The sequence below is a fragment of the Triticum dicoccoides genome, chromosome 5B (genome assembly GCF_002162155.2).
Source record: "Triticum dicoccoides isolate Atlit2015 ecotype Zavitan chromosome 5B, WEW_v2.0, whole genome shotgun sequence".
In the NCBI taxonomy this organism is placed as follows: Eukaryota; Viridiplantae; Streptophyta; class Magnoliopsida; order Poales; family Poaceae; genus Triticum; species Triticum dicoccoides.
In genome coordinates, this window is record NC_041389.1 from 406947681 (window position 1) to 406971810 (window position 24130).

Here is a 24130-nt window from a genome sequence, read left to right on the forward strand (position 1 = left end):
ACACAAGATGATGTCTATGAAAGCTTTAGGTTACCTTGTCCCTTGTCTTACCAACAAGAGGGTTTGTGACTCCATGAACTAGTGCAAGATGTGGAAGTTGGTTGCACTTGTCCTTGCCAAAATGATAAGAGTGAAGTGTGTTAGCGGAGTCACCCTCAAGAACTCTCTAGTTCTTCTTCTTCGGGATCCACACCATCTTGATGGGAATCCTTGGGGTTGTAGTCGTACTTGATGAAGTAGAACTTGATGTAGTCTTGGGAACCCATTTGACCAAGGCTTTAGGAGCTTCTTCAAATTCATCACTCTCCTCTTGAAGCTTGTCCTTGCCTTTCAGCTTGTGGTCTTGTGGTGGAAGATCATCTTGAGATTGTGTCCCTTTGAAAGACGTAGGATCATACTTCTCTTGTTGAGGAACAAACTTCGTCTTGGGGTATTGATCTTCTTCCCAATCAACTCCATTGGCATTGAACTTTCGTTCAAAACCAACACCTTGGTTCTTTCGGTGCCTTCCTTGCTTGCGTACAATTTCCTCGAATTGCTTACTCCTGGCAAGGCTTTTGTAAACACCTTTCTCTATAATTCCCTTCAATAAGCTATTTTCTTGCTCAAGTGTAACTTGGCTAAGAGAACTATTAGTGGAATCAAGAGAACTACTAGAAGCAACAACATTGGATTTAGCATGATAATTGTTGTTACTACTAGAGGAAGAATCTTTCTTGTTCTTGTTACTAGACTTGACTTGAGGCATGTAAGTAGATAAGAGTAAACGCTTGGCAATGTAAGAAGAACTTTTCTTGCGAAGATCATCATTGATAGCCTTTAAAAACTCATGTTCTTGCTCAAGGTTGAGCTTTTCAAAGTGTAACTTCTCACGAGTCCTTAAAAGTTCTCGATGATCTCCTAAGATAGTTTCATGAGCTAACTTAAGAGTGTTTAGTTCTTTAGTTAGGAGCTCAATCTTCTCCTTATCATTGTCATTCGTTTTATCTTGATTAGCATGATTATTTGACGTTTCATCATAGTATTCATCACTAGAGTTGTCAACAAGTAAATCATCATCACCTAGCAAGTCATCTTCATCACTATTGAAATCAACATACTCGGGGTGTAATACCTTTGGCCCTTTAGCCATTAAGCATCTTCCAAGTCCTTCATTTGGTGAGTCAAATATGTCGTAGGAGTTGGTTGACACAAGTGCTAGACCGGCAACACCTTCATCTTGAGTATGTTCTGAGTCGGAGTGATAGCTTCTCTCGGAGTGATGGTCGGAGTCGGAGCCGGATACCCATTCACCAATGTGAGCTTGATGTCTTTGCTTTGTGTAGCTCTTTGATGATTTATCCTTCCTTTCCGAGTCCTTGCTTCTCTGGGATGTTCTTCGTTCTCTACTCCTTCTCTCTCTTGGTGATGATTCTTCTCTTCTACTTCTTCTCTTTGGAGATTCTTCTCTTCCTTTGTAGGGAGTCGTACACTCATTGGAATAGTGTCTAGGTCTTCCACAATTGTAGCAATTACGCTCTCGACTAGAAGATCTTTTGTCATTGTAGGACCTTACTTGGAACTTCTTTCCTTTCTTCTATTCTTGTAGAACTTGTTGAAGTTCTTCACCATTAGGCTCAATTCTTCATTGAAGGTTTGTTTCTCACTTAATGATGTGGGAGCTTCACATGAGGCTTTGTAAGCACCACTTGACTTGTTGTGAAGCTCTTCCTTATCCTTGAGTGACATCTCATGAGCAACAATTCTTCCAATGAACTCCGTTGGCTTGAGATTCTTGTAATTGGGCATCATTTGGATCAGTGTGCACACGGTATCATATTTTCCATCCAAGGCTCTTAGGATCTTCTTGATGATGAATTCGTCGGTCATCTCTTCACTTCCTAAGACGGCAATCTCATTTGTGATGAGAGCAAGCCTAGAGTACATTTCAGCGACGCCTTCACCATCCTTCATCTTGAACTTGTCAAGTTGACTTTGAAGCACATCCAATTTGGATTCCTTGACGGAGTCGGTACCTTCATGCATGTCCATCAAAGTGTCCCAAATTTCCTTTGCATTCTCAAGACGACTGATTTTGTTGAATTCTTCAGGGCACAATCCGTTGAAGAGGATATCGCAAGCTTGAGCATTGTATTGCAGCATCTTCAACTCTTCCACACTAGCTTCACGGTTCGGTTCTCTCCCATCAAAGAATTCACCTTGCAAGCCAATACACACAATAGCCCATATGGCGGGGTTATGTCCAAGAATATGCATTTTCATCTTATGCTTCCAACTAGCAAAATTAGTACCATCAAAGTATGGACCTCTACGGTGATAATTTTCCTCGCTAGACGCCATACTCTCCTAGGTTGTGAAACCAAGGCTATGACTACCAAAAGCTATGGAAATCAAAGCAAATGGAGACCAAAGCTCTGATACCACTTGTAGGATCGAAAGTATGTCTAGAGGAGGGTGATTAGACTACTTGACTAAATAAAAAACTTGCCTTTTCCCAATTTTAATTCTTGGCAGATTTTAGCAACTTAGCACAAGTCAAGAAATCAACCTACACATGCAATTCTAGAGTATAGCAGCGGAATGTAAGACAATTGCATATGAAGGTAAAGGGGAGGAGTTTGAGGAGGCAAATGCAATTGGAGACACGGAGATTTTTGAGCCATGGTTCCGATAGGTGGTGCTATCGTACAATCACGTTGATGGAGACTTCAATCCATGAAGGGTAACGGCTGCGCGAGTCCACGGAGGGCTCCACCCACGAAGGGTCCACGAAGAAGCAACCTTGTCTATCCCACCATAGCCGTCGCCCATGAAGGACTTGCCTCACTAGGGGTATATCTTCACGAAGTAGGCGATCTCCTTGCCCTTACAAACTCCTTGGTTCAACTCCACAATCTTATCGAAGGCTCCCAAGTGACACCTAGCCAATCTAGGAGACACCACTCTCCAAGAAGTAACAAATGGTGTGTTGATGATGAACTCCTTGCTCTTGTGCTTCAAATGATAGTCTCCCCAACACTCAACTCTCTCACACAGGATTTGGATTTGGTGGAAAGAAGATTTGAGTGGAAAGCAACTTGGGGAAGGTTAGAGATCAAGATTCATATGGTAGGATTGGAATATCTTGACCTCAACACAAATGTAGGTGGTTCTCTCTCAGAAAATGTAAGTTAGAAGTGTAGGCATGTTCTGATGGCTCTCTCCATGAATGAAGAGGGGGTGGAGGGGTATATATAGCCTCCACACAAAATCTAACTGTTACACACAACTTACCAATCTCGGTGGGACCGAATCCTGAAACTCAGTCAGACCGATGTAGCAAATAATGTGACCGTTAGGCATTTCGGTGGGATCGACATGTCAACTCGGTGGGACCGATATGGTTAGGGTTATGGCATAATGTAATCTCGGTGAGACCGATTACACAAACTCGGTGGGACCGATTTTGGTAATAAGCTAACCAGAGAGTTGGTCAGGCAAACTCGGTGGGACCGATTCGCTCATCTCGGTTAGACCGAAACGTTACGAAAGGGAAACAAAGAGTTTGCATTGCAATCTCGATGGGACCGATCGCTCATCTCGGTTAGACCGAAACGTTACGAAGGGAAACAGAGAGATTACAATCCCATCTCGGTGAGACCGAGATCCCTATCGGTGAGACCGATTTGACTAGGGTTTGTTGCAGTGGCTATGACATCTGAACTCGGTGGCGCCGGATAGAAAGAACCGGTGGGTCCGAGTTTGACTTTTGGTTTAGGTCATTTGTGGATCTGAGAAAGTAGTTGAGGGCTTTGGAGCATATCACTAAGCACTTTGAGCAAGAACCTCATTAAACAACACCTCATCCCTCCTTGATAGTATTGGCTTTTTCTATAGACTCAATGTGATCTTCGATCACTAAAATAGAAAATGTAGAGTCTTGTGCTTTGAGCTTGAGCCAATCCTTTTGTCCTTAGTATTTTGAGGGGTCCACTTTTCTCATCCATGCCATGCCAATCATTGAGCTTTTCCTGAAATATTTACCTTGAAATAGTATTAGCTCAATGAGCTATATGTTGTTAGTAATTACCAAAACCACCCAGGGATAGTTGCACTTTCAATTTTCTTCAGTAACACCTGTATAAAGGTGAAAGATATATTTTTTGCAACATTAGCTGTGTTGCAGAAAAATTTCTGCAGCAATACCTATATTGCAGAAGTTTCGCAACATGAACTCTGTTGCAAACATGCGAGCACAACATCATCCATGTTGCAAAGCTCACAATTGAATCTGACGGCTCCCCGCGTTGAATCATATGGCTCGTCAGGTGGCGAATCTTTTAAAAAGATCCGCCGGCCGATGCGTAGCTTTGCCCTAGAAGTATTATACTTTTTTCTCTAAGAAAATATGTGCATGAAAACGGATTTTTTAATATAAAACATACATAGAGCTTTTAGCTTTTTCCTAATTATATGTTGAATAAGTTGAATAATGCTAGACCTACGTGGTCTATCTACGTAATCCTAGGTTATGCCCTTTCTAAACTAATCAGACCCCCCATGATTTTCACGGTGTGGGCCTGGGCCTAATTTTTCAGAGCTTTGCTACATCTACGTAAAATAGCTACGAAAAGTTACGTAACGGATTAGTTGGCAAAATATGATTAGAGGGGAGGGAGGCCCACCCTGAAAATCCGCGGGGGAGGGGGGAGAGAGAGATTGATGAGAGCAAGCCACGTCCGCACGTAAGCTGATTTTCATACGATTCTTTTGTAGGTATAGAATTTTCGAATTTTTCGTCCAACCAAACTAGGCCAAATCAGCTAGTACGTAACTTTACATAGGCAAATTACGTAGGTGTAGTTGCAGTTTTGTTACGGTAAGACCCTTATAAACACTGGCGGAGCTACGTTTGGGTCAAACCAGACCGTGGCCCGCCCATGTTTTCTGTAAAAATACAAGTCTATAGGTAGGCCCAGCCCACGTAATGCAACACATGTCTGTAGCACCAGCCCAGCTGTAGCCCAGGTTCAGTCTGGCCCGCCCATAATTCTGCTTGTAGCTCCGCCACTGCTTGTAATAAAAGACTAGAAAACCACTTTGTTCCATCGGTACTTAATTTGGCCAGCGAAGAAAAAAAAATGAAGCACATGAGACTGAGAGGGAGCGCCCAGATGCAGAAGTCAAGAGCACAGTACAGCACAGTAGTACTTTCTCCACCCACGTCGTGAGGGCTAGATCCTAGGCCCTCACTATAAAATGCCCGGTCCTCGCGGCACAACCTCACCAGCCAGCCATCGCCGTCGGCTCAGTCACTCCGCTGCTGCATCGACCACCGCGGTGCATGTCACATGCGATGCGACCGAGCTAGCTAGCTAGCCGGAGGTGAACCGAATTGGAGGCGGCCGGCGGCCAGAGCGGAAGGGATCGATCGAGATGGGCAGGGCGCCGTGCTGCGACAAGGCGAGCGTGAAGAAGGGCCCGTGGGCGGCGGAGGAGGACGCCGTGCTCAGGGCCTACGTCGCCGAGCACGGCACCGCCGGCAACTGGATCGCGCTCCCCCGCAAGATCGGTACGTACTGCCTTGCTGCCCGGCCGCGGACTATGCCTCCCTGTCACCGGGGTGATCAAGGGTTAAATATGAACACGTTGTTGCTGGGTGCAGGGCTCAACAGGTGCGGCAAGAGCTGCCGGCTGCGGTGGCTCAACTACCTCCGCCCCAACATACGGCACGGCGGCTTCACCGACGAGGAGGACCGGCTCATATGCAGCCTCTACGCCAGCATCGGGAGCAGGTGGTCGACCATCGCCGCGCAGCTGCCGGGGAGGACGGACAACGACGTCAAGAACTACTGGAACACCAAGCTCAAGAGGCGCCTGCTCGGCGGCGGCCGCCGCCCCATCAGGTACGCGCAGCAGCCGCGCCTCCTCCTCATGAGCCCCACGGGCGGCGCCGCCTCGACGGCGCTGGAGAGGATGCAGCTAAGCGTGCAGCGGCGCCTCGTCGGCCTTCAAGACACCCCGGGACTCCCCTTCTACGGCAACCTCTGGCCAGCCCAGCAGTCTCTACTCTCTCCTGCCGCTGGTTACTCCGGGTTCTGGTCTCATATCCAAACTAGTACCTACCCGGGCCGCCTTAACGTGCAAGATCATCAGCACGCCTGGGGCAGCAGCGGCGGCGGCGGCACCACGCCGATGTCCACGAGCCCCACCGGCGAGACAGCGGTGGGCGTAGGGAGCTCGAGCTCGACACCGGCAGCGAGCTCTGTGACTTTCGACGGCGACATGGAGGACGAGATCGAGATGCTGCTCCAGCAGATAGGGTGCTTGGAGGAGGAAGACAGCCGCCTGCTGATCGGCAGCGAGGCGGGCAGCGCTGGTTCTTGGAGCTCCTGTTCCACTCCAGGAGTGGACTCAGTGTTCCAGGGCTATGTACAAGGGCACGGGCAGTAGAATTATACATGCAATTCAGACCTGAATATGATCCGTATACTATAGTCTGGTCTATAGGTATGTATGTAAATAAGTATGCTAGTTCATAGCTTCTCTTTTGAAGATCTGGATTGATATGAGTGTATCGTAAATGCAGAACCAATATACAGTACACATATGGGATATCAGTTGATTGCCCTCCATGCATGAAACTCATGCTCACTTCATCAGTTTAAAACCATGGGTTTTCTGGTGAAGCTGCTTTCCCATTGAACATCAGTAAAGTTTCATACCTATCACAGGTACTGGTAGTTAACAGCTAAACAGCAGTATTCTTCCATATATATAGCTTGCATATATACATATCTAAGTATTGCATTCCATATGTGATGTGTAACAGATCTGGAAAACAGCATCAGGTGGCACCTTATAATACAGATCAAATGTTCTTGTATCGATCTATCTATGTGTTAAAAGACCTAAACATAAATACAAATCAGCTGACAAACGAATAAAGAATCGCGGCCATGAGTAGTTATACACTCACCGTGTAGTTCATTACGCGCTTATCTGTCCCGGGCATTCTCAGCTCCCACAGAGAGACAAACAAGACACTCAATCATGCCCCCTCTCAGGAGGAGTCAGGATGCATGCGTACAACTACAAACAAAGGTGGTTTTGCACTTCACACTCGTGATCCTTCTCCTTCTGGCGGGCTTCCTGTATTACCAACATTTGCCACTGGCCTCGTCATTATTTGGAGTGTATTACTCTTGTGTAAGAGCTTAGAGCAAATGGCGGCAAGCCATCTGCTGAATACACCTTTGTTGGTTATGAGAGCATGCAGGATTAATGCCAGGATTGAACATGCTCCAGAGATGCTGAACAACCCCTGAAAGCTGTGCAACGTAAGGCTGCTTGAAGTTTGGGAGTCATCTTTGTCGGGGCATGACTTATCGCCATACAATTCTTTCTGAAGCTCAGCCATTCTGCCACTCGATGCGAGCTGCAGTATCCCCCTCGTAATATCAGCTGTGAGTGGAGAACCTAGAGGGAATGCCTGCACAAATGAGGATCGGAAAAGGCATCAGCAGTGAAATAAAAGCCTGGCATAACACTGATATCGAGTTATATAAACATTTATACCATCCCAGGATAACGGTGAGGCAGTTATATTAATCATTCATGCAAGCAGCTTGGTAAAGCGAGGCAATCGTATGGATCTTACTTAACGAACTTCAGACAGTTTAGTCTAGTACAAAGATAAAATTCGAGTAAACCAGTTGAAAACCTGATCAAGTAGATTTATCATGTTATTTAATACTTCGAGGAGCAAGAAAGCATTCTATTTCCCAACAGAAAACCAATAATATTTCCACCACTTTCCGCACAAACATGATAATGCATATTCGGTTCCTGACGAACAAATTTAATCTTGCATTCGTCCTTTAGCATGTGCACATCCATCAAGTTCAGAAATTTCAAAGTACAATTCATAGATTGGCTGAAACTATAATCTTGATTAAAAATTTACTCTGATTTTCTGTTTGTTTGAGAGATATCTTGATGGTATGTGAAATTATAAATATAGAAATTTGAGCTACTATGACGATCCTACTAGAAAATAGCGGTGGAAATTGATTCAGCATATAGGATTTAACAGTGCCAGAAATGTGCTACTGTACAACAGCTCAAAAGACGGTACTCACATAACCAAATCCATCGAACCTGTAGATTGGTCCAGTCATAGTGTAGTTGTGGCAATATTTTGAAAGGAACAACTTAAGATATGGTATCTCATCAACAATGACGGCAACTTTTCCAGTTGACAAGGCGTTATTGTATTCCTCGGCAGAGTTGAGCGCAATCATCTTTGATTCATCAATTTTCAAACTTTTCAAAAGCCCAGGCAAGAATGAATCATTGAGGTAGCCAACATAGCTCCCTTTCCTGATAACCTCATCTAAATTGGTAACTGTTGGTTGAAGTTGTTCCACTGTGAGAATTGAGCTTAAACTTGCAGTATAACTCTGCTGCACTATCAGCACCACAAAAAGCCAAACAACTACAACAATTCTTGACAAGTTGTTCTTAATCTTCTCCCTGTGTGCAAATACGAGGGTTGAAAAGGAAAAGTAGAAGACTGATCCAATTTGATTAGCTGGGGTACCTTTGAAATCTTCGTGATTCTCAATACACCAGACTACAAAACCAGTGAAAACAACAAAGGCCCCAGTTCCTAACCAAAGGTCAGCTGTCAAAGGCTTTAGGAATGTCCATGCAGTCTTCTGTCTCCGGTCCAGGACCGGAACCAGCATGCGCACCCCTGATTCCGTATAGGGAAGAGTAAAGTCCACATATAAAGAGCGGTTGGCCAAGATTGTTACATCACCTACCACTGCATCGAATTCCTGTCAGAAACAGATATAATGTGAGTTGAGAAACTTTCGAGCACGGGGTATATGGCTCTACAAGTTTATGCAATAGAAATACATAGTTAGGCTAAACTATTAATCATGATAATTCAAAAGCATTTGTCTTACAAATTAAGAGGGGTGCTGATTATTCTATTGGTTAATGTTTTCTTTACTGCATGCACTTGTGTCATGTCCGAGAGAAAAATAATCCGTACAAGGAGGAATTATATGCTTTTTCTGATTGGAGCTTGTAATTAAAAGTTAGTACTTCCTCCGATCCATACTAACTGTCGCTGATTTAGTACAACTTTGTACTAAATCAGTGACAATTAATATGGATCGGAGGGAGTAGTTGATGAAGTAAAAACCCAGGAAACTGCCCTCTGCTTGGAGCATTCAAATAAAACCACCATGCATAATGATGCAGATCTGTTTGAAATGTACGCTTTTACGCCAATAAGTTCCCTAGAACAGAAGGAGGATGCTTTTAAGACCTCTCATGTAACTTAAGTACAAAAGAAGGAACCTGACCCAATGTGATATAATAGAAGTAAAATTGGCACGGTACACTGATATTTGATGCACATGGACTAAACACATTGTATGGTAGGCTCTCTCTAACAAGTACCCAGATGTAATCATACATGTTTGCACACTAAAGACGAATAATTGATTGGGAGTAAACTATTAGTTTTGTATACTTGAGAAAACAACAAGAAAAACACAAAGTGAATAGTTATTTCTGATCTTCTCAATCATTATTTCCAAGCTTTAGCTGCCCTGTCTAGGAGAGATTGTGTCGAAGCACAAAACAGAGCAAAGAGAAGACAGAAGAGTACATACCTTAAGATAAAGCTTGTAGATAAGTTCATCATATGTTCCATTACTATTTCCTTGCCCGTCATCAAATCCATGGTAGTCATATAGTACTTGGTAGGGTAAATTATCAACTACTTCATCAAAAACTTTGATGCAGAACCCTTTTTTGCCTTCGGGGCCATTTTCATATCTTACAAGTTGGCCAAACCCAGGATTTGCAGGTACACCTATTTGGAGTCTTTTATTCCTCGGCAATAGCCAGCCTCTAGGCACAGTTTCAGGATCTCCTGGCCATATGATGGTGTTAATATCAGACTTCATATTTGGACTACCAGAGATGCCAAAGTTTGGAGTCCAAAAGCCAACTTCTCTTCTGTCCTGACCAACAATGTTGATTATCGTATAATTTGATGATACTAACTGCGTGTCTTCAATACGAAATATCCCGCTCATGCCCGAAAAGTTGACCTTCAGTAGTGCACCTCGCAGTTTTTGAGCAGCCTTTGAAGTATCTATTCTGTCAAAGTCAGTGGACCCATTCTTTGTTACAGACGGCCCAAAGTCTAAATTCACATATGTAGCATTCTCTGCTGCTGATGCTAACGCCCATATGGTATCATAAGCATAGAGACCAGACACTGTGGGTTCACTTAACGAGGTGCCTGGATTTTCTAATCGGTACTTGCTGTGCCATCTCTGTGTAAAGTTTTGAAGTTTCACGGTATCTTGAACATGAGGTTTCACCCCAAGAACTCCTTGCATCACATCTAGAGCCGGAGAACCAACCACATCAAAGATATCTGTCAAGCCATACGCGGTAATCCAGACAAATCCCTGGCCCATCATCCCTTCTTCCTTAGCAAGCTGGAAAAACTTAAGGGCCAAAGCATGTGACATTCGCACAATAAATACACTTGTCCAATTGTGTCTTAAGCTTGAGATGGCTGCCTTCATAGCATCCACTGTAGCTGAAGGATGGATCTTGCACCTGTAAGAGACACGCGTGTCGACTTGTTTGAGGGCATCAACGAGGTCGGGAATGAACTTGGTATTGGTATCATCATCCTCAAAGACAGGGACGACTTCCCTCCAATTGTGTTTCTTAACAAGCGAGGCGATGGCTTCTGCTTGAGAGGAGTCGTTCCATGCGGTCCGGATGAAGTATGGAGTTAGACCGGCTCGTGATGGGCAATCTGCGGACAACGAAATGATCGGAACCAATGATTTGTTCCCGAGTCGCGCAAGAAATTTAGCCTGAGTTGAAGTCTGCGGCCCAACGATCGCTTGCACGCCCACATTTTTCAGTAGATCAACACCTGCAATGCTGATATTTCTTAGAAAGAGATTCACAACAGTGGCGCTCATTCATAAGAAGTAAAAAGTATACATGACTAAATTGCTTGCAAATCCGCGGTGGAAAATAAAACACGCAATGTCGGATTTACCCTCAGTAACGGCGCACAAGTAATCAAAAGTTGGAGAAAGCTCGGTTGGCTAAACGGCTCTAATTTTCCGAGTGTTGAAACGCCGAACTCGCCATACTTGAGCTCCAACTCCAATGTCTGCCATCCACCGCATGGATACAATTTGGAACATCAAGAAGGTCATCGAATTGGGATTCAAGTGCTATAGCGCTTTCCAAATCGATTGTAGATGGATGTCGGGAGAAGAAAGAGTAGAGTACCTTGTCTGTGCGCCGCCGGGGCAGGACGAGAAGGAGGCAGGAGCCCAGGGCGAGACCAGCAGCGGAGCTCGGACCGCCGGCGGGATGGGAAGAGAATACTAGAAAATTGCAACGGCGAGGCGAGCGCCGCCGCCAGACTTGCAGTCGCCGGGTCGGATAGTTTTTTCAGAGAGAAGGCTCGGATAGCTTTGTGGGCCAGATTCTGGGGGAAATCTCGAAGGGCTGAACGACGAACACCCTGCCGATACGGCTCGCGCAGAAGATTTGGCCCATATCCAGCCCATACCACCAGGGCAGTCAGAAGTTCTCTTTTCGAGAGCACTTAATTAAGGGGACTGCTACGCGTCTCTCTACTTCGCAACAGAAACCTTGTTCAACACTTCTAAGACAGATTATCTTAAATTTTTGTAACGTAGGTTGTGTTGTGGGATTTTTTTTGCAACATAGCTCGTGTTGCAGAGTTTATTTTTTGTCTTCATTTTTTTTGCAACAAAGGTATTGTTGCAGAAAAGCTTTGCAATTGAGGTAATGTTGCAGATTTGTTTTCTTTGTCTTCACCTTTATATGATGGTACGAAAGAAAGTTTTGCAACATGACTAACATTGCAGAAATCTTCCATGCAACAAATTGAATGTTGCAAAAAACGCTATTGTTGTTCGCCACGAGCTCCCGTCGGACGGTGGTGAGCGGGAGAGGCGGTGCCCATCCTTGTCATTGCATCGCTGCCGACATGCGCCCGTCGGACGGTGGTGAGGGAGGAGAGGCGCCGCCCGTTCCCCCATCGCGCTGCCCTCGATGAGCAACAGACCTCCGACCGCTTGCTTCGTCACCATCCTCCTCACCGGCTAGATGTACGCCATTGATGGGCACTTGTATACATGGGAGAGAGGTTGAAAAGGAGATAAGATGACGAAGAGAGACGAAGAGATAAGACGTGGGTGGCCACATGTCAAGCAAAGGGGTCGTCACATGGTCTGCAACATAGCATTTGTTGCGGTTTACTTTCTGAAACAGGTGACCAGTTGCAGGAATGGAAGTAGCTACAAAAACAGATTAGTGACTAGCGTACCACGGAGATCAGTATACAGAAGAGATGCGGTGTGCGGGCCTAATCAAGACACGTGGCAAGCATAAGACACGACGGACGCAAAAGAAAAGATCGGTCCGTTGAACACCAGCTTTTCCCCTTAATTAAAGGGTAACCCTAAAAAAAACCTAATTAAGGGGTAACCCTTGCAAAGGTCACTCTTACCTTCTGAGACTATGACAAGTGACGCACTGCATTTAATGCAACCTATGAGTTTTCCATTTTTCGTAAATTCGTTTATTCAAAATGTGTTATCTTTTAAACAGCACGTCTAAATCCTGAACCATTTTTTCTGTTAGATTTCTCGTGTTGAGATCTTAGAAATTAGATCTCATGCTGATAGGTTTTATCAAACTTTTTTCACGAAAAAAATCAAGTCGAAAGCATGTTTTTTTTTCTTTTTCGAAGAGGCAGTTGTGCCTCCACAAGAAGCAAATATGTGACGCCTTTTGTTTCTGAGAGGCACACTCGGGGAAGCAATTATATGACGCCATGAAATAACAGATACTAGGTTAGATAACCGTCCTCAAACCCCTTACTTTGTTCACCTTCCACCTCGTGTGCCTCTGAGTCGATAGTTGGGCGACAACGTGTTGGGGATGGCCGGTATCGACCTTGGCAACATGAAGCTGATCCCCCGGGATCATAGCACCTTCCCTTTGAAGTACGGTATGTCCTCTATCTGGCCGTTTCCATCGAGAGCCCGGTGCCTCGAATTCGTTAGTTTTTATATTCACACATGATCAGTTCATGTTCTCAGTGGTTCATGCGCCGAGATCAGTTATTTTGCATTCAAAACTTTCTATATGTACCCGCATAACATATCGATTTTGGCTAGATCCGTTGGATGTGGTGGTTGGCTTTAAGGGGAATTAGTTTAGAAATTTGATTTAGGCCAAATTAGTGAAAAAATATTTAGGGGAAATTGGTTTTGTGGTTTATATCTGATATGATTTAGGGGAACAAACATGATTATGGTAAGTACCTGAGATCATGCGGATTTGGACTCGGGTGGATAATTGGGGAATGGGGAACCCATGACTTTATAATGCATTTACAAAATAATGCGAGTGGGTTTTGTGAAGAAGAAAAAACAGCACAAGTACGTGTCACGTGTCACTTGATGACATGGTGTTCAATTTGGTAGCAGTTGCAGGGCAGGTATGCCAAACTGTTACCACATCAGGAGTTCAATAACCACTTTTATGGCTTTTTAAAGTTTATGTATGTATGCACTTGTTAATATCGCGCAACTTCATGTACTTATGGTGATATTAAGAGTTAACATCACTTGTCATGGTGGGAACAAAATCATACAAGAACCGAAAACCCATAAAAGTGGTCTCTGAGCTTTCCTAACAAAGCATTTCCATACAATTCTGTCAAATCTATTGACACAACGTCTGTTCCCCTTAACTATGCACATATGTCGCAACATATGCACTTTCTCTTCGGTTGGTCATCTATTTATGTACTAAAACTGGTTTCCAAATGGGATCAATGCTTTCCTTGTATACGAGTCAAACCTTATACGCAGAGTAAATCGATCGAGGGAGTATATAGCTAAAAAAATTATAAAAATATGATTTGCAGAACATAACGTCAATACTATTATGGGGTGGACAGAGGGCATTTGCCCCCCCCCCCCCACACACACACACACTTTACTGTGTTGTATTTATTCAATATTATTTATGTTTGAGAACATGTATATTATAATTATTATTGGCATCATTTAATCACATATACATGGTCTATTAGCACTTTATTTATTTATTTATTAAAAATATATTTTTAATATTTATGTCAATAATAATATCATGATATGCTACTGATGAAAGTATTTATATTACTCCGTTATAGCTGTTAGGTCCACTGGAGCTCATTACCGAAAAAGGGTTTCCCCCGCTTTGTATACAAAGCAACCAACCGAACCATACAGGGATAGGTGCTGGGGCGGAAGCAACACAGACACGCCCAAAAGAAACGACAGAGAAAGAGCAAAAGAAACAAATGCTGACAACGGCGGATCAACAAAAACAAAGAAGCCTCGCGATCGCTGCGCCCACCGGAATCTACCCCTAGGCTCCAAGACACCGAAGCGCCGGCACCTATCAACACCTCCAAGAAGGATCGCGACGATGACGACGCTGCTGCCAAGGGTTTCCCCCGATACACGACGAGGCGAGAGGCAGGGTAGCCCCAGACGCCCTCCCGGAAGGTCAGGTGGCACCCTCAAGCGCCACCGCGCCGGTGTCGGCCACGCCGACAGGGGTTTCCCCCGATCCCAACCCGCACCTCGGGCGCTCCGGATTCATCCACCAAACCAACCACCACCCTGCGCCAACACGGTCATGAGGCCCCAACGCCGTCTCACCACGGCACCACGAAATGAGGGCAGTGCACCACTGGAGCTCATTCGCACTACAACCTTCGTAATGCTAGGGCCGACCTTGACTGAATCAAGACTCGATTGAGATAAGTAGACTAGAGGAAAGGGGATATGATCCGTAGAGCAGACGAAGGGACTAACATGAAGAAACATTTGTGCATGAAGCATAGGTCTAATCGTTGGGGAAATGCCTAATGGAGCTCTTTATTTGAAAAATTCAAAATTTTAAGTTTAAAAGAATTCTTTTAAAAAATACTCATTACATAGATGTATACTACTTTTGTCTGCTAAGTTTCATGCCGAGATACTTTTTTATGCAAGCTGCACAAGAATGAAAATAACGTATTTCTAGCACATGTACACTATAAAAGTACATGATTATTTCTGTACATGCCACATAAAAGCGTATTTGGTAACGAAATTTTGCACATATCTAGCATACATCTATAAGTACTTGTGTATTTTTTTTTTAGCTTAGAAAGTTGACATTTGAATGTTTGAGAACAAAGGGCTCCATGGAGCCCGAGGGCCATCTGTGTCCACTCTGCGTTGCGGTGACCGCATCCAATCTTTTGAGATATGAAACTGCTCACGTCACGTTTAATAAAAATAAACAAAACGGAGGGAGTACAGTGCTTTTGCTTTGAGCCAACGAGAAAACAGCAACAGATGGATGCAAAATGGTGGGGAGACACAACCCTGTGCAGTATCAACAGAGCTGGATGGTCGGCGCGAGGGGGTAAGCCTTTTCTCTGTTTGCCATGGAGGATAAGGGGATGCCTAGGCCAGGATATATGCATGCATGATCAGCTATTTTTAATGCTCGGGTTTGAGTACCTGCGGCAGCGGCGTCGACGGCGTTGGGGCCGGGGTCCCGGAGGTGGAGCCTCAGCCTGGCGCTGTAGCCGGCCTGGTCCTCGTCGGCGTAGAAGTCCTCCATGGCCAGCTCCATGCACGTCCAGCTCATGTTCCCCACCCATGTCGTCCTGTCCAGGATCACCCCGACGTCCACCGTCCGCGGCCGCCGGCGAGGAACCGCATCGCCCCCCTGCGCCGCGACACCGGAAGCAGCGCCGACGAGAAGCACCAGAGCGAGGAGGAGGCCGTGGCGGCGGCGGAGGACCCGGAGAAGCGTCCTCGTCGTTGCCTTCATGGATCGATGGATGCCTGGCCGAAGAAGGCTTCGCTGCTACGTTTGATGAATGAAACGACTTCTCCTTTTAGAGTTGCTTAGTGGCTGCCTTTACATGCAACGTACTCCCTCCGTTCCCAAATACTTGTCTTTTTAGGCATTTCAAATGGACTCAACATACGGATGTATGTAGACATATTTTAAAGTGTGGATTCACTCATTTTACGCCGTATGTAGTCACTTGTTGAAATCTCTAGAAAGACAAGTATTTAGAAACGGAGGGAGTACTACGTACGTACGCGCCACGGTGACAGGTAATACGTTTGCTTGTTGATCGAGCGCGTGCGTGCGGTTGACCCGCTGCTCGATCTTACCATGCATCTTCCTCCCTCCAAGCTCCATCGCTCTCAATCGGTTATCTCTTGTGTTTGTGAGTGACAATGGCACTGTTGCCGCCGACCATGCATCGTGGAATTCGGCGTGGGTATAGTTGTCGTACTTTTGCTCGGCCGAGATCGATGCCGTGCTCTGATTAGTTATCCAGGGTCGTCCGTCTACGCCCCAGTCAAGATTTTCTCAAGTCCCAATCAGTTAAGAAAAGCTTGCTTTTAGTTTGATGATGAAAAACTCATGATATTTCAAAAAAAGAAGTGCAAATTGTATTTTTAAATATAATTTTTGTGGGTCTTTTTAATATAACACGATAGTAGAAATCTACTGTGATAGGTAATTCACACGTTACACCAAGGTGATGAAATGATCCATGTCATCATTTTTAGGTGTGGCTGCAGCGGCACAGAAGCCGCGTGGGCGTTCAAATTAAGTTGCTGATCCGACCATTAGTCCGCCCCCTCTCCTCCATCCAACACCGGATGATTGCCATGGTTGGCAGTGGCGGAGCCAGGGGTCTTCCCTGAACTTCTATGGAATACCAAAGAATTACTGATCCATTGATATACTACTGCTAGCTTGCTGCATATTTGTTGCCATATTGCTACTGTATCGCATAAATGAATATCAAGGAATACCGAGCAGGAAATTCCTGGCTCCGCCACTGATGGTTGGCCGTGAATTAATAGCCAGCCTTTTCTGGAGCAGCATCAACATCAGCAATCAACCACACCATAAAAAAACCTTCGAGTATTTTGGTAGGCGAACTTGTGGGAACTCCTTCCACGGAGTATATTTATAAAATTTTCATTTTTGTTGTAGTGTACTGATTGAATTACTTAAACGTCACGGAGGGAGTACAGATTTAGAAGAAGAAAGCAAGGGACAAAAATGCCCTGGAATTGATTGTTACCTAGGGTCTGCCCCGAGTGGCACTAGGATTTTCTCTTTCGGGACCGACTAGTCAATAACTGAATTTCTTCAACTCAATAGAGGAAAATATAGAACTAAATTTGTAATATTTACAACATCAAATAATTTCAATTAATTTGAAACAAAGGAGATAAGTACAATGATGGTTCAATACAAATCCACCTAAAAGAAAAGTCCCCACTACTAATTTCTTTTTCTTACAAGTTAGGAAAAAAAATTGTACAAAGTCTTTAATATGCGTTCACAAGGCATCAAATAATTGTTGTCATTTGTCGTTTAACTACGAGAAATATACTCCCTCCGTCCCATAATATAAGACTTCTTTTTAACATTAATGGGAGTACTTTGGAGCATGGCAGTTTGAAGTAGTTGCTCAGTCATTGGCCGGGTTTCTTGGCATTCTTTCCATAGCCGTTAGCCGGTTAGTGTGACGAGCACGAGCTACCTCCGCTGCCGCCTAGCCACCGGCGACCGGCTCGATCTCACTAGTTGTCTGGGTCGCCATCTCAACAGACCCCTCTTTGGGGTGTGGCGCACTGGGCAGCCTGCCAACGATGCTCACATCGTCCGAGGTATGAGGGGAGGCAACCGCTCCCTCATCCTTTTGGTTCCGGCCGGGCATAGTTTCGCTGTAGACCTTTCTGTCAAAGAGCTTGGCCAACATCCGGAGCCTGACCTTCCACGATGGGCGTGACATGATCTGCGGGATGGGCAGCCAGTAGCCCTCCTTATGGAAGAAAGCGAGGTGGATGGAGAGGCAAATGAGCGAGGTGGCGCCGGTGATGACGAACAGGCTTCGGAAGCTGCTAAAGCTGAGATGGTTCGTCGTGAACGGCCCGCCGCCCTGTGACCTGTAGTCATCCGGGTCGCCGAGCCACTTGCGCTCGATCCTGTTCATCTCGCCGCTCTCGGTGAGGTTCAGGATCGCCTGTGACAGGTCCGTCACGTATGGCGACCCCCTGGGGAACGCGAACGCGAAGCCGCTGGTCATGTTAGCCTGGCCAGTCACGGTGAAGTTGTCCCGGTAGGTCTGGAGGAAGATGTTGAGGTAAGGCGTCTCGTCAATAACAGCGCCGATGCTACCGTTCAACAACGCCTCCTGGAAGCTCTCCGCGTTCCGGTACCGCACCACCCTGTCCTGCGGGAGCCCAGACTGGTTTATGACCTGCGGCGTGAAGGAGTTGTTGAGGATCCCCACCTTCTCCGTGCCCAGCAGCAGCGCGCGGTAGTCCGGGATGGTCGGCCCGACCTGCGGCACCGTGAGCAGGGAGGTGAGGCTCGCGGTGTAGCTGGACTGCAGGATGAGCACCACGAAAACCCACACCACCACCACCACCCTCGACAGGTTGCTTTTGAGCTTCTCGTTGTGGGTGAAGACGAGGGTGGAGAAGCCAAAGTAGAGCATGGTGCCCGCTTGGTTCGACTGCGTCCCGCCGAACCTCTCATTGTCGCGGCGCTCGATGGCCCAGACCACGGAACCGGTGAAGATGAAGAAGGCGGCGCTGACGAGCCAGAGGTCATAGCGGAGCGGCTTGAGGAAGACCCACGTCCACTTGTTGCTGCTCCGTTGGTCACGTAGCGGTACAATCATGGTGATAGACGTGGCGATGAAAGGCATTGTGAAGTCCACGTGCTCCGACCGCTTCGCCGTGATGGTCATGTCCGCCACCAGCGCGTCGTATGTCTACAGCAAAGAGCAAGACCACAAAGGTTTATTCATCCAAAGGTTGCTCAACGAAAATCGTTTGGTATGCATAAAGACATGAATAATGTGTAAACAAGTATGTGATGTATAAATAGATGCCCAAAACACATGAATAAGGTATAAACAGTAGAAGAACAAGAAAAGAAGCCCAAAGCTAGATCCTCTATTTCTATGACCTTTGCTATATACCCCTTTGTAAAGTAATATAAGAGTTTTGTATCACTTCTTTACAGAGGGAGCATTTCACACGTTAGTGAAAATTAAGGGGCCGATTATACATTATACACCTAAAAAATAGGATCGATCGAATTTCCAAAAATCCAAAGGCTAGCATTCATCTTTCTCCCCAAGCGTCCAGGTTGTTGCTCATCGTCATATCGATATCCTCTAGGTTGCGAACTAACCTATGGTTGGATGGTTAGGAGGACAGTGATATCTACTGACCACTAGAGTTCAAGTCCCAGGCTTGACTTGGTGCTCGCATTTTCCTGAATTTATTCCAGGCCTTCCGGCAATGTGTGCTCAGTAGGAGGAGACATTCCCGTTCACTATAAAGGCATCTGTGACGACTTCATCAATCTCAAGATTATGCGCCGGCTCAGTCTCTCGGAGGTGCTCATAGGGATATAATGTGTGTGCGTGCGTGCGTTTATAAAGGTGAGTGTATACTTGTGTATGTAAGCAACTTCGATTGTACCGTGTTACAAAAATATTCGCTAGGTCGGATCTTGATGAGGGTGGTCGGGGAAAACACACTTATTGGTTAAGTACCAGTTTCGCGTACTCGCAGGTTGACCAGTCTACGGACTATGATTATATCAAACTTGGTAAGGATGTCACTCTCCTCTCAATTTACAGTGATCAGCCGCATCAAGCTCAGGTTTTTTTTTCTTTGTGGTGGTGCCAGAGGTGCGTGAAGGGCGTTGGTTTTAAGCTTGAAGGATTCTTCGGTCTTGATTGATTTTTTTACTTCTTGATTGGTGTTCCTTTGTGTAAAGGCTAGCGTTAATGTTATTTTTTTAGTTTTGCCAGGTAGGTGCGTACTTGGCTTGTACTATAATCTTTATGATATAAATGAGACATGTACTGTCATGCAAAAGAATAAAACTGGCTAGGAATATTAAGGAAAAGAACAACTGACTAGGGATATTAAGGGCATGTATGGAGAATCTCCGCTCCCTAAGTGTGCTCCTGGAGTTGGTGGAGCTGTAGCTGAAAATGACGGAGCGGGAAAAAGGAGCTCCATAGATTCTGAGATTTCAGAGAGTTGGAGGACTGCCGAACAGCTTTTAAAACTTTTCTTTGACGCAAAAAGACTAGCTAGGAATATTAAAACTATTAGCAAGGGAACGTAGCACTGAAGAATGGGAAATGAATTGGGATTCTGGAAAGCCTGTTTTGGAATCTGCAACAATCGGAAGTCAAACAAATTCTAATCCACATAGTACGTCTATGAGTCTAAAATCATGGGAAAACCAAAATGCAGTAGAAAAGATTAATCCGCAAAGTAAAGCCAGAGATCTACGTTCTTGATGCTCAGTGAGCTGCAAATTGTGTTCACTTGATACATGCTCGAGTTTGTTTTTTCACAAAAAAAAAGGTAGCATGATGCACTACTAATAACACCAGTTACATCATTTTGAAGATGTGCAACTTCTTTTTCCCAGGAATTGACTAGATATTATACACCAGGTAAAAAAAACGACACCTACACAAGCAACAAAAAGACCCGTACTACAAACAAAGGGAATGGCTAGGAGTCAATCGACTGAAATTTTAATTTGGACCAGTCAATTTGGCCTAGATCAGTTTGAAGGCTTTGACGCATGCATGTTGGGATCGGCCGATGGTAGTGTTGTGACCCCAGCACGGGCATGTTGGGACGACCGACGACAGTGCTCCGAGATACCGGCTAGCGACAATGCTGCAAGCACAGGCATGTTGGAACTGGCGGAAGGCACTACTATAACGGCATGCAAAACTAAGAGTCGACCGGTGGCGCTGCTGCGAGCTGGTGAGGGCAACTACAATGATTGCTTGTCCCGAGCCTTAGTGAGAGGTGTTGCGGCGGGAGAGGGGGGGGGAGGGGGTGAGCCGTGCTACGACCTACGAGGTAGGCTGCTGAGGCAACCGACTGTGATAAGGGGGCAGCAACGGTGCCGCTACCAGCAACGACGCTACTGCGAGCGGAGGGTAGAGGTGTCAACAAGCTCGTCGGAGAGTGTGGGGGTTGTTGCGAGCACGGTAGCAAGGCACGCCCGTCATGGACGGAACTGGACGCGCGCCATGAAAAATAGAGCAAAATGACCGACGAGCCACGGACCCAGAACAGGCGATACGCGGACAGGAGAAAAAAAATGTCCGACGCCCGGCATGGACGAAACTGGACGCGTGCCATGAAAAACAGGCAAAACGACTGATGAGCCATGGACCCGTACAAGGACCAAGAACGGCTCGGCAAAAGAAAGAAGTATGTGACAAAATGATATATACTTCTAAAATAAGTGACCAACTTCTTTTAAACCGGAGAAGGTTTAAATTGATGGTGGTTTGATTTGATGAGGTGGTTTGGTTTAAATTGATAGATAAATGCAAAAATGTAAATGAATGCATGCATGACTTGGAGAAAAAGAGACATGCATGGTTTGATGAAGAGGCATGGTTTGCGATCGAAGAAATGACTTACCCCATTGTTAACCGCCTGTGCCAAGTGGTCGTAGGGCATGGGGTCTGCCTTCACGTACTCGAACGGCAGAGCGTACGGAAGCAGCCGCACCGCCGCCTCGAACGCCTCGATCACGAACCCGCCAGCCGTCATCCGGTTCGTCACCGGGTCCACGTCAATGTGCAAGATCGGCCGGTAGCTCACCGGGATCCTCCCCGGCACCGCCACCCGCAGCTTCGTGGCGCTCGTCGGCTGCGCCCACCCACTTGGCCGGACCGTCGACTCTCCCGGCCAGATGAACGGCGAGAGCTCGCCGCCCGCTTTGCTGGAACCGCGACCTACATGTCGGCTCAGCCCGTACCGCGGCGTCCAGAACCCGATGCCCTTAGCTTTCCCATCGTCGATGTTTAACACGCGGAAGGCCGGCACCGCGAGCTCTCCGTCGATGAGCTCGAACCTGCCGCCGAGGCCCTCGAATGTCGTGTCGTTGATAGCTCGGAGGAGCTTCTCGCCCGATCTTGACTTGCCGACCCCGGAGATGTCGGTGGGGCCGCCCTTGCCGCCTACCAGCCCCGGTGGCGATGATAGGTCGCTGGAGCTGAGTCGCTCTGCCGCGGACGCGACGGCCCATGCGGCGTCGTACGCCCAGACGGCGTAGCAGCCCACCACGGCGTGCTCCGGCTCGTCGTCCGGGTGGTCACGCATGTACCGGCGCACCCACCGCTTCTTGACGTCGCGCAGCCGCGGCGTGGTCGGCACGTAGGGCGCGAGCCCGATGACGCCCTGCGGCGGGTCCACGAAGCCAATGAGGCCCGTGAGCCCATCGGTGATGATCCACGCGTAGCCGGCGCCCGTCATGCCGGCCTCCGCGGCGGCGGCGAACACGCGTCTTGCGACCTCGGCGCGCATGTGCAGCACAAAGACGCGCGTCTGCTCGGACTCCATGCGGTACAGCTCCGCGGCGATGGCGTCGGGGGTCGCCCCTTCCGGGAGCGCGCAGCGGTAGGGGACCTCGGCGCGCGCGTCGGTGAGGGCGCCCACGAGGAAGGGCACGAAGGCGGCGCCGTAGTCGTCGTCCTGGTAGATGGGCACGACGCGGCGCCACCCGAAGTGCGTGGCGAGCGCGGCGACGGCGCCGGCCTGCGCCGTGTCGCTCAGCGCGGCGCGGACGAAGAAGCTCGCCGAGGCGGGCGACACCGACGGGCTGGTGGCCGAGAAGGACACGACGGGGACCTCTGCCCGCGTGGCGAGGTCGGCGACGAAGGCCGACTCGACGGACGACTGCGGGCCGAGGATGGCGCGCGCTCCCTGGCTCGTCATCAGCTGCAGCGCTGCACGCAACGCAATCACGACCATGCACGCACGCACGCGCGAGACGTCAAACGAAACGAGCCGCGGAAAGGAACAGCAGAAGCGGCTGCCGGTCATACGTACCGGCGGACGCGGCGGTGACGACGTCCCCGCCGGAGTCGTGCTGCTGGATCCGAACCCGAGCGGAGGAGTTGGGGAAGGCGGCGTAGAAGTCCTCGAGGGCCATGGAGATGGTGGTCGTGGCGACCTTGCCGACGGGCGAGGCGGCGTCGACGATGAGCCCCACCTTGACCTCCGTCGGCGCGGTCGGCTGCGCCCGCGATGTAACGGTGAAGGAGGCGGCGAGGCCGATCAGGAAGAATAGAAGGTAGGGATGAGCGCGCGCGTCTCCGGCCATGGCGAGATGGAGGAGGGGCGGGAGAGAGCAGGCCAGTCAATTGCTTGGGCGAGACAACTCCTACCAGAGTTTGGTCGCATACTGACTTGTCATTCTTCCTCTTTTTTTTTTTTTAAGAATTCGATTGGTTGCGCGTGCGGGTTTGACCTCCTTTTGTAGAACCGCGCGCGAGAGAGAACGTGCGGGTTTTGCATTCGTTTCAGTAGTTTCTTTTCTGAAGACACATACGGAGTATGTGTGTGGGAATCAGAGACAAATGTGACGTCTCATTTGGATCGTATCCCAGGCATCTCATCAGTTACTGTCAGCAAAAGCAAGCAGTGACAGCGCCAGAATGCTACACAAAAGTTCAAAAACAAACAAGTAAAACCACTACTCGTTGCATATTCGTGTATACTCCATTTGTTCTAAAATACTTGACTTCCATTTGTTCAAAAATAGATGTATCTATATACTAAACCTAAACTCCTAAAAGTGCCCGTGCACTAAACTGACTTCCCGAGCACACGCGGCGATGGCCGTCCGATCCGTCGCGATCCGTGCGTGGTCGGGCCAGGTGTAACCTGGTCGGGGCGAGGCCGAGCGTTGCGTCGCGTGGTGGTGCGGCCAGGTGGAATATGGTCGAGACGAAGCGACTCGCTTGGGTGGGGCCCGCCATTATCTCTCTCCCCCACAAACGGCTCTCTCCCTCATTTGGCGGAGTGGGCGGTTTCTTCTTCCCCTCTCCCTCGCCAAAATCGCCCCCAAATCGAAGCCTCGTCGCTGCCCAAATTCGCCATAGTCCGCA

The 24130-nt window shown here is 47.3% G+C and overlaps 3 protein-coding genes across 3 annotated transcripts; 1 reads left to right on the plus strand and 2 right to left on the minus strand.

The window, feature by feature from the left end:
* Nucleotides 1–5282: 5282 nt before the first annotated feature.
* LOC119309554 (transcription factor MYB36-like) lies at nt 5283–6581 on the plus strand. The gene is made up of 2 exons (XM_037585536.1): nt 5283–5551; nt 5645–6581. Exons 1-2 carry the CDS (start codon nt 5416–5418, stop codon nt 6430–6432), a joined length of 924 nt encoding a protein of 307 aa, XP_037441433.1. The 5' UTR covers nt 5283–5415; the 3' UTR covers nt 6433–6581.
* Nucleotides 6582–6786: 205 nt separating this feature from the next.
* On the minus strand, nt 6787–15963 carry LOC119309606 (glutamate receptor 2.9-like). The gene is made up of 4 exons (XM_037585580.1): nt 15648–15963; nt 9672–10963; nt 8121–8822; nt 6787–7471 (listed from the first exon to the last, which is right to left on the minus strand). Exons 1-4 carry the CDS (start codon nt 15961–15963, stop codon nt 7097–7099), a joined length of 2685 nt encoding a protein of 894 aa, XP_037441477.1. The 3' UTR covers nt 6787–7096.
* Nucleotides 15964–17578: 1615 nt separating this feature from the next.
* Nucleotides 17579–23343, minus strand: LOC119305606 (glutamate receptor 2.7-like). Its single transcript, XM_037582090.1, has 3 exons — nt 23070–23343; nt 21657–22966; nt 17579–18949 (listed from the first exon to the last, which is right to left on the minus strand). Exons 1-3 carry the CDS (start codon nt 23341–23343, stop codon nt 17723–17725), a joined length of 2811 nt encoding a protein of 936 aa, XP_037437987.1. The 3' UTR covers nt 17579–17722.
* Nucleotides 23344–24130: the final 787 nt, after the last annotated feature.